Below are 18,551 nucleotides of genomic sequence, written 5' to 3' on the forward strand. Positions count from 1 at the left end.
GTCTTGGAAAATGGAGAGGCAGATAACATCAGTGTGGTTAAAGAAAGCCTGTACTCCTGAATTTGTTTTTAGGTTTGTTTTAAATATTTGTTTGCTTGTTTATTTACTTATTTATTTATTTTGGCTGCACCATGTGGGAATGTCCGTTGCGGCATGCATGATCTTTAGTTGTGGTGTGTGGACTTCGTTTTTTAATATTTATTTATTTGTTTGTTTATAATTTAAATTTTTTAAATTTAATTTTATTTTTTTATACAGCAGGTTCTTATTAGTTATCCATTTTATACATATTAATATATACATGTCAATCCCAATCTCCCAATTCATCCCACCACCACCACCCCCTGCCCCGCTGCTTTCTGCCCTTGGTGTCCATATGTTTGTTTTCTACATCTGTGTCTATATTTCTGCCCTGCAAACTGGTTCATCTGTACCATTTTTCTAGGTTCCACAGGTATGCATTAATATGCACTATTTGTTTTTCTCTTTCTGACTTATTTCACTCTGTATGACAGTCTCTAGATTCATCCATGTCTACAAATGACCCAATTTCCTTCCTTTTTATGGCTGAGTAATATTCCATTGTATATATGTACCACATCTTCTTTATCCATTCATCTGTCGATGGGCATTTAGGTTGCTTCCATGACCTGGCTATGGTAAATAGTGCTGCAGTGAACGTTGGGGTGCATGTGTCTTTTTGAATTATGGTTTTCTCTGGGTATATGCCCAGTAGTGGGTTGCCCATTCTAACTGGTGTGAGGTGATACCTCATGGTAGTTTTGATTTGCATTTCTCTAATAATTAGTGATGTTGAGCAGCCTTTCATGTGCTTCTTGGCCATCTGTATGTCTTCTTTGGAGAAATGTCTATTTGGGTCTTCTGCCCATTTTTGGATTGGGTTGTATGTTTTTTAATATCGAGCTGCATGAGCTGTTTATATATTTTGGAGATTAATCCTTTGTCCGTTGATTCATTTGCAAATATTTTCTCCCATTCTGAGGGTTGTCTTTTTGTCTTGTTTGTAGTTTCCTTTGCTGTGCAAAAGCATTTAAGTTTCATTAGGTCCCATTTGTTTATTTTTGTTTTTATTTCCATTACTCTAGGAAGTGGATCAAAAAAGATCTTGCTGTGATTCATATCAAAGAGTGTTCTTCCTATGTTTTCCTCTAAGAGTTTTATAGTGTCTGGTCTTACATTTAGGTCTCTAATCCATTTTGAGTTTATTTTTGTGTATGGTGTTAGGGAGTGTTCTAATTTCATTCTTTTACATGTAGCTGTCCAGTTTTCCCAGCACCACTTATTGAAGAGACCCTCTTTTCTCCATTGTATATCCTTGCGTCCTTTGTCATAGATTACTTGACCATAGGTGTGTGGGTTTATGTGTGGGCTTTCTATCCTGTTGCATTGATCTGTATTTCTGTTTTTGTGCCAGTGTCTTGATTACTGTAGCTTTGTAGTATAGTCTGAAGTCAGGGAGTCTGATTCCTCCAGCTCCGTTGTTTTCCCTCAAGACTGCTTTGGCTATTCGGGGTCTTTTGTGTCTCCATATAAATTTTAAGGTTTTTGTTCTAGTTCTGAAAAAAATGCCATTGGTAATTTGATAGGGATTGCATTGAATCTGTAGATTGATTTGGGTAGTATAGTCATTTTCACAATATTGATTCTTCCAATCCAAGAACATGGTATATCTCTCCATCTGTTTGTATCATCTTTAATTTCTTCCATCAGTGTCTTGTAGTTTTCTGCATACAGATCTTTTGTCTCCCTCGGTAGGTTTATTCCTAGGTATTTTATTCTTTTTGTTGCAATGGCAAATGGGAGGGTTCCCTTAATTTCTCTTTCAGATTTTTCATCATTAGTGTATAGGAATGCAAGAGATTTCTGTGCATTAATTTTGTATCCTGCAGTTTTACCAGATTCATTGATTCGCTCTAGTAGTTTTCTGGTGGCATCTTTAGGATTCTCTATGTATAGTATCATGTCATCTGCAAACAGTGACAGTTTTAATTCTTTGCCAATTTGTATTCCTTTTATTTCTTTTTCTCCTCTGATTGCTGCGGCTATGACTTCCAAAGCTTTGTTGAATAATAGTGGTGAGAGTGGACATCCTTGTCTTGTTCCTGATCTTAGAGGAAATGCTTTCAGTTTTTCACCATTAAGAATGATGTTTGCTGTGGGTTTGTCATATATGGCCTTTATTATGTTGAGGTAGGTTCCCTCTATGCCCACTTTCTGGAGAGTTTTTATCATAAATGTGTGTTGAATTTTGTCAAAAGCTTTTTCTGCATCTGTTGAGATGATCATATGGTTTTTATCCTGCAGTTTGTTAATATGATGTATCACGTTGATTGATTGGCGTATACTGAAGAATCCTTGCGTCCCTGGGATAAATCCCACTTGATCATGGTGTATGATCCTTTTAATGTGTTGTTGGATTCTGTTTGCTAGTATTTTGTTGAGGATTTTTGCATCTCTGTTCATCAGTGATATTGATCTGTAATTTTCTTTTTTAGTAGCATCTTTGTCTGGTTTTGGTATCAGGGTGATGGTGGCCTCATAGAATGAGTTTGGGAGTGTTCTTTCCTCTGCAATTTTTTGGAAGAGTTTGAGAAGGGTGGATGTTAGCTCTTCTCTAAATATTTGATAGAATTCACCTGTGAAGTCATCTGGTCCTGGACTTTTGTTTGTTGGAAGATTTTTAATCACAGTTTCAATTTCATTACTTGTGATTGGTCTGTTCCTGTTTCTTCCTGGTTCAGTCTTGGAAGGTTATACCTTTCTAAGAATTTGTCCATTTCTTCCAGGTTGTCCATTTTATTGGCATAGAGTTGCTTGTAGTAGTCTCTTAGGATGCTTTGTATTTCTGCAGTGTTTGTTGTAACTTCTCCTTTTTCATTTCTAATTTTATTGATTTGAGTCCTCTCCCTCCTTGATGAGTTTGGCTAATGGTTTATCAATTTTGTTTATCTTCTCAAAGAACCAGCTTTTAGTTTTATTGATCTTTGCTACTGTTTTCTTTGTTTCTGTTTCATTTGTTTCTGCTCTGATCTTTATGATTTCGTTCCTTTTGCTAACTTTGGGTTTTGTTTGCTCTTCTTTCTCTAGTTCTTTTAGGTATAAGCTTAGATTGTTTATTTGAGATTTTTCTTGTTTCTTGAGGTAGGCTTGCATTGCTATAAACTTCCCTCTTAGAACTGCTTTTGCTGCATCCCATAGGTTTTGGATTGTCGTGTATCATTGTCATTTGTCTCTAGGTATTTTTTGATTTCCTCTTTGATTTCTTCAGTGATCTCTTGGTTATTTAGTAACGTATTGTTTAGCCTCCACGTGTTTGTGTTATTTACGGTTTTTTCCCTGTAATTGATTTCTAATCTCATAGTGTTGTGGTCAGAAAAGATGCTTGATGTGATTTCAGTTTTCTTAAATTTACTGAGACTTGATTTGTGACCCAAGATGTGATCTATCCTGGAGAATGTTCCATGTGCACTTGAGAAGAAAGTGTAACCTGCTGTTTTTGGATGGAATGTCCTATAAATATTAATTAAATCTATCTGGTCTGTTGTGTCATTTAAAGCTTGTGTTTCCTTATTTATTTTCATTTTGGATGATCTGTCCATTGGTGTAAGTGAGGTGTTAATGTCCCCCACTATTATTTTGTTACTGTCAATTTCCTGTTTTATAGCTGTTAGCAGTTGCCTTATGTATTGAGGTGCTCCTATGTTGGGTGCATATATATTTATAATTGTTATATCTTCTTCTTGGATTGATCCCTTGATCAATATGTAGTGTCCTTCCTTGTCTCTTGTAACATTCTTTATTTTAAAGTCTATTTTATCTGATATGAGTATTGCTACTCCAGCTCTCTTTTGATTTCCATTTGCATGGAATATCTTTTTCCATCCCCTCACTTTCAGTCTGTATGTGTCCCTAGGTCTGAAGTGGGTCTCTTGTAGACAGCGTATAGATGGGTCTTGTGTTTGTATCCATTCAGCAAGCCTGTGTCTTTTGGTTGGAGCATTTAATCCATTCACGTTTAAGGTAATTATCGATATGTATGTTCCTGTTACCATTTTCATAATTGTTTGGGGTTTGTTTTTGTAGGTCCTTTTCTTCTCTTGTGTTTTCCACTTAGAGAAGTTCCTTTAGCATTTGTTGTAGAGCTGGTTTGGTGGTGCTGAATTTTCTTAGCTTTTGCTTGTCTGTAAAGCTTTTGATTTCTCCATTGAATCTGAATGAGATCCTTGCTGGGTAGAGTAATCTTGGTTGTAGGTTCTTCCCTTTCATGACTTTAAATATGTCATGCCACTCCCTTCTGGCTTGTAGAGTTTCTGCTGAGAAATCAGCTGTTAACCTTATTGGAGTTCCCTTGTATGTTATTTGTCATTTTTCCCTTGCTGCTTTCAATAATTTTTCTTTGTCTTTAATTTTTGCCAGTTTGATTACTATGTGTCTCAGCGTGTTTCTCCTTGGGTTTATCCTGTATGGGACTCTCTGTGCTTCCTGGACTTGGGTGGCTATTTCCTTTCCCATGTTAGGGAAATTTTCAACTATAATTCTCTTCAAATATTTTCTCTGGTCCTTTCTCTCTTCTCCTTCTGGGACCCCTGTAATGCGAATCTTGTTGCGTATAATGTTGTCCCAGATGTCTCTTAGGCTGTCTTCATTTCTTTTCATTCTTTTCTCTTTATTATGTTTGCAGCAGTGAATTCCACCATTCTGTCTTCCAGATCACTTATCCGTTCTTCTGCCTCAGTTATTCTGCTACTGATTCCTTCTGGTGTATTTTTCATTTCAGTTATTGTATTGTTCATCTCTGTTTGTTTGTTCTTTCATTCTTCTAGGTCTTTGTTAAACATTTCTTGCATCTTCTTGATCTTTGCCTCCATTCTTTTTCGACGTCTTGCATCATCTTCACCATCATTATTCTGAATCTTTTTTCTGGAAGGTTGCCTATCTCCGTTTAGTTGTTTTTCTGGAGTTGTATCTTGTTCCTTCATCTGGTACATAGCCCTCTGCCTTTTCATCTTGTCTTTCTTTCTGTGAATGTGGTTTTTGTTCCATAGGCTGCAGGATTGTAGTTCTTCTTGCTTCTGCTGTCTGCCCTCTGGTGGATTCTATTTATTTATTTATTCATTTGGTTATGTTGGGTCTTAGTTGCAGCATGCAGGCACTTCGTTGCGGCATGCAGGCTCTAGATCGCGCAGGCTTAGTTGCCCCGTGGCATGTAGTATCTTAGTTCCCTGGCCAGGGATCGAACCTGGGCCTCCTGCATTGGGAGCACAGAGTCTTACCCACTGGACCACCAGGGAAGTCCCTGTGCTCCTGAATTTGAATTAGAAGAGTCAGAATGAACCTGATATATTTTTTCTTCAAAAAATGATTTTATTAGCTCTGTCCCCTGAAATCGCTTATAGAAACAATGATCAACCTGGTAGTAGCAAGCACCCCAGCATTCAGATTGTGGTCACTCAATACCGTTTCCTAGAGGAACTAGGGCTTCTCGGAGTAATGGCTGGTTCTGTATCTAGGTCAGGAAAGTGTATGATGAGCCTGGAACATCTTATCAGGACAGAAGAAAGTATAGCTAGCAAAGACCTCTGGGATCAGCAAAGAGAGTCAGGAGCCAACCTGAAGGTAAAGAGTTTGAACCTCAGTGGGAATAATAATGAAAATTGATTCACACATACATAAAATCCATGAGTTCACAGTGATCCTAAAAAATATGCTATTTATTGCTTACCTGTAGTGGATGCTAGGGAACTGTAAATGAAAGAGTCAAGCATTTATCTTTTTCTTTGCAAACTAAATCCTCACATCAACCAAATAGATAATGAGAAGATTTTTTTAATAGACATATCCCAGCTAACAAAACGAAGAAAGAATTTTAGACTATCACTGTTTTTCAACTCCTAATGAATTAATGGACCTAAGCAAGGATCCTGAAAAACTGCTAACAACTCCAAAAGAGCCACACCCAGACATTTAGAAGTTCAAATCAATACCCGTGCTCTTCTTGCCAAAAGAAAAGAAAACTGGACCTGAGTCCGATCAAGCCTCTAGGTCTGAGTACCAGTTTATAAGAAGTACAGGGGACAGAGGGACCTGTCAAGTGCACCACAGGCCTGTATTAAGCACTGTCCTGAAGTGGAAAACTCCTTCCAGAGATCAGCTGCAGTGCGAGACAGCCTGGAGGTTAAAGGAGACTTAGGAGGAATAGCAGGTGGGTGCAGTGTATGGAATTTATGTGGCCCTTGATTCAAACCAAAAGAACTGTAGTAACAGTTTAAGAGAAAGTAAGGAAATTTGAACACTGACAGAATATTTGTTATTTACGAGTTCTTAATTTTTTTAGATATTATAATTATGTAAGAGTTACATTTTTTAAAAGAATCTTCATCTTTTAGAGCTGAGTACTGAATATCAAATGAAATGATACCTGACACTTGCTTCAAAGAATGTGAGGAGCGAGTCAGGGGAAGTGGGCGGGGCACAGACACAGGACTGGCCGCAGCAGGAGTTGAGGCTGGCAGTGGACACTTGAGGGTTCGTTTTACTGTCCTCTGCATGTGTGTGAAATTTTCCATGGTAAAACTTTTTTTTTATTTTTTATTATTTTTTAATAAATTAATTTATTTAATTTATTTTTGGCTGCGTTGGGTCTTCGTTGCTGCACACAGGTTTTCTCTAGTTGCGGTGAGCGGGGGCTACTCTTTGTTATGGTGCGCGGGCTTCTCATCACGGTGGCTTCTCTTATTATGGAACATGGGCTCTAGGCACGTGGGCTTCAGTAGTTGTGCACGGGCTCAATAGTTGTGGCTTGAGGGCTCTAGAGCACAGGCTCAGTAGCTGTGGCGCACGGGCTTGGTTGCCCCGTGGCATGTGGGATCTTCCCAGACCAGGGCTAGAACCTGCGTTCCCTGCATAGGCAGGCGGATTCTTAACCACTATGCCACCAGGGAAGTCCCCAAACATGTTTTAAATAAAATGTTTTTTTACCCTTTGTTACAAGCTGTAAATATTTACCCATGTTTTCATTTGCCTTTTAACTTTAATACATTTTTTTGTTTTGGGGTTTTTTTAGCTTTAAAAAAAGGTTTATCATTGACTTACTGCCAGCAAGTGATACATATCATAGGAATCAGACATTAGAGTGTCTCTGATAAGGTTTGGACTTGTGCTAGACAATTGTAAGGAGGGATAAGGGCTAATTTTGGATTGGATGCTATCAGGAGTTGGGGGGCAATTCAGTATCTTATTTATGTCTGTAAGTTGGAAGTGTGAAGAGGGACTAGAAATATCATTGGAAGGGCAACAGTTACTTAGAGGAAAAGATGGTTAGTCATTTTGTGCCTGGGATGTGGCCTTGGGTAACTTTAGTGTTTTTTCGTTTCAAAGAACGGAAACCACAAAACTTTTCAAAGGTGCGATGTGTATGTCTTTCTTCTGTTCTATCCTGAACCCACTGCAGGCACAGTCATTCCCTGTGCCCACCCACCCCCCTTCCCCCAGCTGAAACTGCTCCGTCAAGGCTGTCAGTGGCCTCCATGTTGCTGTGTCCAGTGAGCAGGTCTCGGTCTCCATCTTACTTGCTCTTTCAGCAGCAGTGACATACTTGATGACTTTTGTCACTTGCTTTGAGAAGACCGCAGCTCTTTAGGTTTTCCTCCCACCTCTCCGGCCTGCCTGTTCTCAGTCTGTGTTTCCTCTTCTCTCTGCCTTCTGAGCGCCTCGTGCTCAAGTCGTAGACGCCATACTCATATGTATGAGCTCCTGATCTCTCAACATACTTCACTCACATTTCCCTTTTCTATTACGGTGGCTCCCATTTTCTGCTTGCTTAGGCCAAAAACCTTGAAATTGTCTTTGATTCTTTTCTTTCTTACTTAAGAACCAGTGTTTCAGGAAATCGTTTTGGTTCTACCATCAAGATTTATCTGGGATCTGATCATATCTTATTCCTTCCACTGCTGTCACCCCTTCACCTCTCATCTGGATTATTCCAGCAGCTTCCTAACCGATCTCCTTCCTTCCAGCCTGACACCTCCCAGGGTGTGTTCTTACAAAGAAGTGGAGTAATCCTTTAAAGTGTAAGATCAGTCAGTCCTCTGCACACAACCCTGCTCTGCTTTCCCATCTCACTCGGGGTGAGGGGGGGAGCCCCAAGTGACCTTGCAAGGCCCTGTGTGATCTGGCCCTTTGGTATCTTTAAAAAAAAAAAAAAAAAAAGTCTGACTATCACTCTCGCTCGCTCTACTCCGGCCGCGTTGGCCACTGTGCTGCTCCTCAAGCAGCCCTTTACACCGGCAGTTCCCTCTGTCTGGAGCACAGTTAGGCTGAATGCTCAGTTGCTTGTTTTTCTTAACTAATGGAGGCCTTTGAGACTGAAGTTTTCTTTGAATATGGCTTTGGTCCCATTCCCTGTTTTTTTTTTTTTAAATAAATTTATTTATTTCATTTACTATTTATTTTTGGCTGCGTTGGGTCTTTGTTGCTGCACGCAGGTTTTCTCTAGTCGTGGCGAACGGGCTACTCTTCATTGTGGTGTGTGGGCTTCTCACTGCGGTGACTTCTCTTGTTGCACAGCATGGACTCTAGGCGCACGGGCTTCAGTAGTTGCAGCACGAGGGCTCAGTAGTTGTGCCTTGTGGGCTCTAGAGCACAGGCTCAGCAGTTGTGGCGCACGGGCTTAGTTGCTCCGTGGCATGTGGGATCTTCCCGGACCAGGGCTCGAACCCATGTCCCCTGCATGGGCAGGCGGATTCTGAACCACTGCGCCACCAGGGAAGCCCCCATTCCCTATTTTAACATACTCTGTTGTCATTGTCATCATTTTCTAAACAATCTTTAATTCTAGAGTCTCTTTTATTTTTAGTCAGACAAGTAATTGTGGATTTAGTCTTATTTTTTAAACTTTGGGGGGACTAAAAATCCCCCTTGGTCACCACCGTATTCTTGTCGCTTCCCCAGAAGTCACTGTTGTCATTGGACAGTATAATCTTATCCACATCAGTAGAGTGTATCCTTCCGTACCTTTGCCGTGTGTGTACCAGTGTGTGGGTATGTATGTACGTGTAGAAATAAGAGCTTGACTTGTATGGTTTTCTTTAAAATCATAAATGGGATCCCAGAACTTTGTTTCACTAAAATATTTTAAAGATCTTTTAAGACCAGTAAATATAAATCTCTTTTATCCTTTTAATTGTTTTAAGACCTCTCATAGTTTATTTAAATGTTCCCCTGTTAATCCAGGGATGTCTGGATTGTTGGCCATTTTTCTCCTGATCCAAGCAGGGCAGCAGTGATCATCCTTTGTACTACTCCCTTCTGCTCTATTATAGTATAAATGAAATTTTACATACTCCTTTGCCCTAAAGTTATTTAAGAATGTTTTTCCCCTCAAGAAGTTGGGAGTTTTTTGTGCCTATTTTTGTTTTGTTTAAACGTCTGTTAATCGTGTCTCGTTTACTGAACTGTGCCATGAGCTCACAGTATGCATCATTCTTCCCTCATGAGTTGATGTGCGACCAGTTGTTTCTTAGATGATAAATAAAAGCTAATCTCCTCTAGGAGTCAGAGTTCTGTGAAATCAGCCTAATTAATCATATCTGGTCAAAAATACACTGTTAGTCCTCATAAGAAGGGAATCATACCGCAGTCCTGGAAGTGGATGAACTTTTAGATAGACCTGGTTGCGAACACTGGAAACTGGTTCTCCCTGCTGAGTTGGCGCCACCTAGCCCTTAAGAAGCGCTTACTTAATCACTGCATCGTGTGTATCTTTATCTATTTGAGAATTACTAAATATAATCAGACTCAGATAGGCCCAGGGTCAAAAAAGGGTGTTTCTCACAATACTGTAACTCAGATGTAGAACAACTAATGAACATAGTTTTGTTTTCTTACAGTGTTTAAAGGTAATGCTGGAGAAATCTGGCCTATCAGGTAAGTTACAGACCATGATGATACATAAGTTTATCCACATCCTTTACTTATAATAAATTTTCTATAAGCCTAATGAAAACTTTTCAAACTTTCTTTTTCTCCGGGGTTGTCAGTTATGCTTTACATTTCTATACGTACATAATTCTCCTGTTTCTTTTTTGCAGGCTAAAAGAAAACTAGTTGGAGGTTAGCCTAATTCTAAGGAAAGAGAGCCTAGATAGGGAACAACAAAGGTACAAAAGAGATACAGTTAAGATACAGACCCTCTGGAATTTCCCAGATCTTTTGCTGAATTTCTTTTTTTAACCTCATGGATTCAGAATTTCAATGCATTGTGTTTCAGGCCAGTATTTCTGTGTATAGATTAGGGAATGTAATATGAATGAAAAAAGTAAACCCAGGGTGTCCTGAAGTGGCTACCCAGCTGGACCCACGGAGCAAGCTTGAGGAGGCACCACACTGCTTTCATTAGAGTGAGCGCTTGCCATCCTCTCCACCAGAGTGGAAGCATGGGGCTCCGTTATCTGGCAGGGACGTTCACTTGCTCAACTTCTAGGAGTTTCTGTGCGATGCCTCAGGTCATCTTGACAGTAGTCCTCCCATGCAGGGATCATCCCCCGTTCCCACTTTACAGATGCTGAAAATGGTTTAACGGCTTACCCAGTGTTACAGAGCAAGTAGCTAAGTGGCTCTGATTTCAGAACTCTGATTTCTTTCTACCATGCTCTGCTATGAAGTAATAGTGTTCACTCTTAACTTACTTTCTTTTTTTAAACAAACTTAGATTAAGTTAAATATCGATATAAATCTTACTGCATTTAAAACTAGAACCGATGACAAAAGAGGGTCTACAAAGAACAGTATTGGGATTCAAAACCTGTGGCCTGTGCAGGATAAATGTGAGGTCTGTGTATCTTCGCTCGTCTGTAGCTTCTTTCGGTGGGTGGGGGGAGTTGACTGTTATAAAACATTGCTAGTTTTTTAACCATCAGGATTTTCAACTTTTGCTCGGTTCCCTCTCCCCTAAAAAAGTTCTCTCCCCATGTCGTGAGTGTGTAGCAAGCATGCTGAAAAACTGAAATCTGATTAACCTTCATAAATGTTCATTTGTACCAACTACATTGAAGCACTGTGCCAAAAGGACATGCTTCCGTTAGATCGCTGCTGACCAGATAGGACAGGTTTGCTGTACATGTTATCAGTTGCTGAGCGATGTTAGCGTGTATTTTCGTCCAAGACAGTGAAATAAAACTCAATTTCATGATTTTAGGAGGGATTCTCTGCTTATGTATGTACACCTGTCTATGCTTAACGTGTGATGTGGATGCGCTTGTGTACTTGTAAATAATAAAGGTGTGAGTAGATGTTGCATACTAGTACCAAGTCTTATTTTTATTTGCAAGTATACAGTTCTTGGTGGAATAGAGAGAAAATTAACCAAGTTGGGGCAATGACTTAATTTTTTTCAGGCCCTGGAAGAGATAATTTACTTTAAAAATTAGTTAATACTGGGCTTCCCTGGTGGCACAGTGGTTGAGAGTCCGCCTGCCGATGCAGGGGACGCGGGTTCGTGCCCCAGTCCGGGAAGATCCCACATGCTGCGGAGCGGCTAGGCCCGTGAGCCATGGCCGCTGAGCCTGCACGTCTGGAGCCTGTGCTCCGCAACAGGAGAGACCACAGCAGTGAGAGGCCCGTGTACCGCAAAAAAAAATTAGTTAATACTTATTAGATCATATCCCATTTGATATTCATTTATCCAGAAGGGTCATTCCTGACAAACTCTTAAAACATATTATTCTGAATTCTTTTTCATCTGATTTTGATTCCTTCATAGGAGACGCATGGCATTTACGAAAAATGGATTGGTGCTATGAAGCTGGGGAGGCTTTATGTGAAGAAGTAAGATTATTTCTGTACATTTCATTTGTAAAGTGATTGTGTTTATTTTGTATTTTCATAAGGACACCACCCTACTCATGTGAATAAATTCTAGAGAAAGCTTTACTTTTTTTTTAGGATATACAAATCCATATGTGGGTCTACTTTTTCCTTACTGCAGTTTTTTCACAGAGTCAGAGGGAAAGTTTCAGCTAAGTGGGAACATATCTAACATCTGTATTGAGTCCTCTTTTGATAAGAGAATATGTCTCTAGTAGTAGTTCTTCATTAACAGGCAGAGAACTACAGAGAACAAAAGACATTTGTACCAGTGAAAGAATTTGAAGATACACTCTGAATTTTGAAACCTGAATATTTTAATCTGAGAGTTTCTCTGTAAGTTAATGATGGCAGAATTCATGTTACCAACCAGTCACTTAGGCTCTGATTCAAACTGCATCTCTAAATCCGGCCCAGACTCTTAGGGTAGACTTAGGAGCAGTGTTATCACAGGGTGTTTGGAATCTGGTTAATCTTATTTTTAAAAATTTTTATTGAAGTGTAGTTGATTTACAGTGTTGTGTTAGTTTCAGGTGTACAGCACAGAGATTCAGTTAAATGTATATATTCTATTTTAGATTCTTTTCCATTATAGATTATTATAAGATATTGAGTATAGTTTCCTGTGCTGTACAGTAGGTCCTTATTGGTTATCTCTTTTATATATAGTGGTGTGTATATGTTAATCCCAAACTCCTAATTTATCCCTCCCCCCCTTTCCCCTTTGGTAACCATAAGTTTGTTTCTATGTCTGTGAGTCTGTTTCTGTTTTGTAAATAAGTTCATTTGTATCATTTTTTTAGATTCCACATGTAAGTGATATATGATATTTGTCTTTCTTTGACTTACTTCACTTAGTATGACAATCTCTAGGTCCATCTGTGTTACTGCAAATGGCATTATTTCTTTTTTTTAAATGGTTGAGTAATATTCCACTGTATATATGTACCACATCTTCTTTATCTATTCATCTGTCAGTGGACATTGAGGTTGTTTCCATGTCTTGGCTGTTGTATATCGTGCCACTGTGAACATTGTGGTGTATGTATGTTTTCAAATTAGCGTTTTCTCCAGATATATGCCCAGGAGTGGGACCACTGGATCATATGGTAGCTCTATTTTTAGTTTTTTAAGGAACCTCCATAGTGTTCTCCATAGTGGCTGCACCAATCTACATTCCCACCAACAGTGCAAGAGGGTTCCCTTTTCTCTACACCCTCTCCAGCATTTATTATTTATTATTTTTTTAATACATTTATTTATTTATTTTTGGCTGCACTGGGTCTTTATTGATGCGCAGGCTTTCTCTAGTTGCGGCGAGCGGGGGCTGCTCTTCATTGTAGTGTGCAGGCTTCTCATTAGAGTGGCTTCTCTTGTTGCAGAGCACAGGCTCGAGGCACGTGGGCTTCAGTAGTTGTGGCACTCAGGCTCAGTAGTTGTGGCTCACGGGCTCTAGAGCGCAGGCTCAGTAGTTGTGGCGCATGGGCTTATTTGCTCCGCGGCATGTGGGATCTTCCCGGGCCAGGGATTGAACCTGTGTCCCCTGCATTGGCAGGCAGATTCTTAACCACAGTGCCACCAGGGAAGTCCCTCTGGTATTTATTACTTACAGACTTCTTGATGATGGCCATTCTGACTGGTGTGAGGTGATACCTCACTGCAGTTTTGATTTGCATTTCTCTGATAATTAGTGATGTGAGCATCTTTTCATGTTGGTTAATCATCTTATTGTTGCTCCAAGTAGCATCAAACCTCACAGTCCAAATCCATGGCCTTAGAAGTACAGCCAGAATAAAGCTTTGTGAGAAAGCTTACACAATTGTGCTCACTCCCCTTTCCCCCAGTCTTTATCCGCCTGCTTTCTGTTCAGTGAGACACTGGCATTGAACATCAACAGAGGTTGATCTAAAGCAGGGCCTTCCGGGAAACAGTCCTTGCTGTGTAACAGTCAGGGACAATACAGAGAGGCTCCTCTTGGGTCCTGGCCAGGAATTTGACTGCCTGGAGTAAAAAGTGAACCTCAAAGAATCTTCAGGACATACAGTTTGGATGTCAAAAGAGTACATCTAGTCAAATGGTTTCCTTATTTTCTCCTCTTACTCATTCCCAAATCAGTATCAAACAGTTCATCTAAAAGCAAACTCATTACCCTCAGAACTAGCTCCGCTTCCCAGATTTGCTTCTTGTCTTTCCCATCCTGATCCTTTTCCGCCTGAAACGTGGCTTACGCTACTTACCTTACATCCGTCATATTTGGTCTCAGCCTTCAATCAGTTTTTCCACTCCTTCTTGACCATTCCCACTGCCGGCCTCCTGGTTCAAGCCCTGTTTTTTTGTGGTTTTTTGCCTCTTACCTAATTTACTACAAATGGCTTCCCTGAGCCCATGTGCTCCCCACTTCAGTACGTCACAAGTGTGGCAGCTTAGATCTTTAAAAACCCCCTTCGCAGAAATCTTGAGTGGCTTTTTTAAAGCAACTGAAAACTCTTTTTTTTCTGTTCCGCATCCCTTTGACCTGTGACCACCTCTCCAACCCAGTTTTCTTTCCGTTACTCTCCAGCAGATACCTCCCATTCTAGTTAAGCTGGTCTCTTAGCTCTTCCCCAGCACAAGTCATACTGACTCTTGACTTAACCTGGACTTCGCCGTGTTCTTCTTTCCCTGAGAAATTCCTTCTTGTTTCCTCTGGCTTTCCCAAATCCAGCCCATCTTTTGGGCTTAACTAAAATTTTATCTTCTGTAGATTAATCTGTCATTTCTTACCTCATCCATCTCCCTTCCTTTAATCTTTTACAGTTCATAATTATACAGTTTTAATACATAATGATATACTTTTTTATGGTTTTAGCTTATTTCTATCTCTTCAGTATCTGCTTCGTTATTCATTTACTTATTTCTTGAAAGGGTAATAGAGGCATAGGGTTTTTTTAAAAAGATCGAATGGTCTCTTTCTTCCTTTCAGAAGTCATAAGTGACAAAAAAGATATTCACTTTCTGTATTCCCAGGATGCAGCACTGAAAGAGCTTATGCTCTCTTCTGGAGACACTTTGCTTTTAATTGAAGGAAAACTTCCTCCTCTGGTAAGATTTTGCTCCTGAATAGACATTTTGTAAATAACAGTTACTGTTTTATGATTGCAAGGATGATATGTTCTCATTGTGTGAAACTGGGGAAATACAATCATAAAGAGAATAGAGTACTTACCCAAAATCCTACCAATCAGACAGCTACCATATTTTACATCTTTATATATTTTCTTCCTATAAAGTCAAATCGTATGTACAATTTTATTTCCTACTTTTTATATTTTACTTTTTAACCTGACCATAAAATCCAGAAACAATCATTATATCCAATATATGACTTACCACAGTTTTATTCACCTATATCCCTGTTGTTTGGATTTTAGCTTGTTTAAAATTTTTTGTTCTTATAAGTAGTAATAAATATAAATCCTTCTTAAGACAATTCTAAAGATGGAATTAACAAGCCAAATTGTTTTCCCAAAGAGTCGTACCAAGTTTACAGTCCTAATGTGTGTCTGTGAGAGGGCTCACACCACTGCTCTTCCATAGACACTGTGTGTTACCGCTTGGAAAAGCCATTACTTATTAGTTTGTTTTTGTTTTAATGTGGACACATGTAAAGATGAAAATGACCCAGAATTCCAGCATTCAGATAATCATTTGCTTATGATTAGAAAACTCAGACAGCGTAGAAGCCTGTAAAGTGATAAACAAGTTTCTCCCATATCTTTCTCTCCAGAAAGAGCCACAGTAAACTTACTTTTCCTTGTGTATCCTTCCAAGAAAAAAATTATGCCTGTTTGTATGCTGAATGTAAATATGTGTGTATCCTTTTCAAAGTTTACATAAAGGGGGTCATATTCTATGCACTGTTTTATACCTTTCGTTTTTTGTTTGTTTTTATTCATTTAATATATCTTGAGGATCTCACGTCAGCACATACAGACCTACCTTATTCTTTTTCATGACTTCATAGAATTCTGTTGTATTTTATACTGTGCTCTTTAAAGTTAATTTTTGAATTGATAATATTCATGATACAAAATTCAAAGTGTATAAAAAGCTGGGCCAGGAAGAGTATCCCCCATCCCTCCTGTCCCCCGGCCACTTGGGGTCCTCCCTCCACAGGCAGCCAGCTTCCTCTGTATCCTTCCAGAGGCACGTGCTTATTAAATTTAATGCACACACACACACGTATGTATGTGTATATACATATGTACACATTCATATGTATATACATATTTTTATTTACACAAATGATTATAAGCTTGACACCCTATTCTGCACCTAGCTTTTCTCATTACCCCCATATACATGCCACATCAGTACTCATGAAGTTATCTCGTTCTATTGGATGTATATGGAGGTACCGTGATTTATTTTTTAACCAATCTCTTTTCAAAGAATATTTAGGTTGTATCCAGTCTTTTGTTGATACAAATAACACTGCCAAAAATATCATTTATTTGCCATTTTGCACATATGTATCTACAGGATATTCCTAGAATTGAAATCGCTTTGTCAAAAGTTATGGCCTACCGTAATATAACCAGTCTTCTGAAGAGGGACCTTGAGGTTGTTTCATGGTTTTTGCTACCATAAACAATTTACAGTGAATGTCTTTGTATGCATGGGCTAGTATATCAGAAGGTAAAACCCTAACCATGGAATGGCTGGGTCAGAGGGCTTGGGCATTTAAAATTTTGACAGCACCAAATTACCATCCAGAAACTTCGCAGCAGTTTCTGCTCCTGGAACCAATATACAGGAGTTCAGGGTTACTACAGTTTCACCAACGTAGAATATTATTAGACTTCCTGGTTTTTGACAGGTGAAAAAAAATGGAGTTTTTTGCTCTGATTTACATTTATTTATTTACTGCATGGAAGTTGAGTATTAATCTTCACCAATTTGATAAACAGAAAAATATTCTCATTTTAATATGCATTTCTTGAAATACATATTTAAAATACTTTACATGTTTTTTTTTCACATTCTCATCTTCTGTTGTTGGAAATTGCGCACTGTAGTAGCAACAGATCTTTCATTGAGTAAATCTATTCAAGTTCTTTACCCACTCAAAAAAGGGGTGGGGAAGAACCAGTTAAATTAGTAAAACTGAAATTACAGAATGTGTTTAAGGAGTTGAGTTTATTTCATGTAGTTGCTATATAGGAATGCACCTTAGATCAATAGGTTGTTGGATCTCTATAAAGTTCCTTTAGAAACTTTTATAAATAAAAACTTCATGGGGCTTCCCTGGTGGCGAAGTGGTTGAGAGTCCGCCTGCCGATGCAAGGGACGTGGGTTCGTGCCCCGGTCTGGGAAGATCCCACATGCCGCGGAGCTGCTGGGCCCGTGGGCCATGGCCGCTGAGCCTGCGCGTCCGGAGCCTTTGCTCCGCAACGGGAGAGGCCACAGCAGTGAGAGGCCCGCGTACCGCAAAAAAAAAAAAAAAAAAAAAAAAAAAAAACAAAAAACTTCATGGAACTGGTGCATTGTGCTATGGTGCTCTTACAATGCCTGAAAACATTTATATAGTTTGTTCTGTCAAATGTTTTGTTTGTTTATACTTTTCACTTACTGTAGCTACTAAGATATAGAACAGGGACTTCCCTGGTGGCACAGTGGATAAGACTCCACGCTCCCAGTGCAGGGGGCCCGGGTTTGATCCCTGGTCAGGGAACTAGATCCCACATGCATGCTGCAGCTAAGAGTTTGCATGCCACAACTAAGGAGCCGTGGAGCCACAACTAAGGAGTCAACGAGCCAAAACTAAGACCCAGTGCAACGAAATTAAAAAAAAGAAGATATAGAACATTGGTCCCAGTCATCCTAAAGACTGATTTTTATGACTTTAAACTTTGATTGTAAAAGCAGTAAGCAAGTATAATACATGACAGTTAATACATACATCTTAAGGAAAAATAAATTCAGGAACATATTCTATATCAAGATGTTTCTTTCTGGGAATTCTCTGGTGGTCCAGTGGTTAGGACTCCTTGCTTTCACTGCCGAGGGCACAGGTTCTATCCCTGGTCAGGGAACTAAGATCCCACAAGATGCTTGGCATGGCCAAAAAAAAAAGTTTCTTTCTGTGGAAGTAGAAGTTGACTTAATCTGTGTGCATCACAACAGTTGGAAATCTCCATTCCTCAGGGTTTCCTGAAGGTGCCCATCTGGTGGTACCAGCCACGGGGTCCCTTGCATCACTGGAAGAGTCATCAGGACCAGACAAACTGTACCTTTTCTCAAGGCGGGGTCTGGAGAGCTAATTCCATCCAAGGTGAGAACACAACAGAATTACAGCAGCCAGTGTGTCATAAAGAAAAGTAAAATGATTGCTTCTGCTGAGAGGCAACTGAAATAAGTACTTTTAAAATATAAGGTTGAAAATCAAAATCTATTCCATAATTCATAGTATAATAATAATACCATCCTATTTTTATACAGTGGTTTGTAACCTCTATAAAAGACCATCTTTTTTTTTTCTTTTGGCTTTACCTTTCATTTGCCATCTGTTATTTTTATTATCATTATTATTATAGCAATATATTACATTTTTTTCAAGGAATTGTTATATAATATCACCTCTCAAAGCGCCTCATGGCAGTAGGAATAGTGGCCCCAGTTATTGTAAC

At 39.3% G+C, this 18,551-nt stretch overlaps 1 protein-coding gene across 10 annotated transcripts in view; it reads left to right on the plus strand.

The window, feature by feature from the left end:
- Positions 1-18,551, plus strand: part of USP40 (ubiquitin specific peptidase 40) — a 92,321-nt gene that overhangs the window by 58,478 nt on the left and 15,292 nt on the right. For all 10 annotated transcript variants that reach the window (XM_022567997.3, XM_089916192.1, XM_089916193.1 and 7 more), the window contains 4 exons: positions 9,909-9,945; positions 11,780-11,844; positions 14,890-14,964; positions 18,070-18,196. In XM_022567997.3, the coding sequence (XP_022423705.1) occupies positions 9,909-9,945; positions 11,780-11,844; positions 14,890-14,964; positions 18,070-18,196 (304 nt within the window). The remainder of the gene's footprint in view (positions 1-9,908; positions 9,946-11,779; positions 11,845-14,889; positions 14,965-18,069; positions 18,197-18,551) is intronic.

Source organism: Delphinapterus leucas, chromosome 8, assembly GCF_059928025.1.
Source record: "Delphinapterus leucas isolate spDelLeu-1000000601 "Yukka" chromosome 8, BTC_Dleu_Yukka2, whole genome shotgun sequence".
In the NCBI taxonomy this organism is placed as follows: domain Eukaryota; kingdom Metazoa; phylum Chordata; class Mammalia; order Artiodactyla; family Monodontidae; genus Delphinapterus; species Delphinapterus leucas.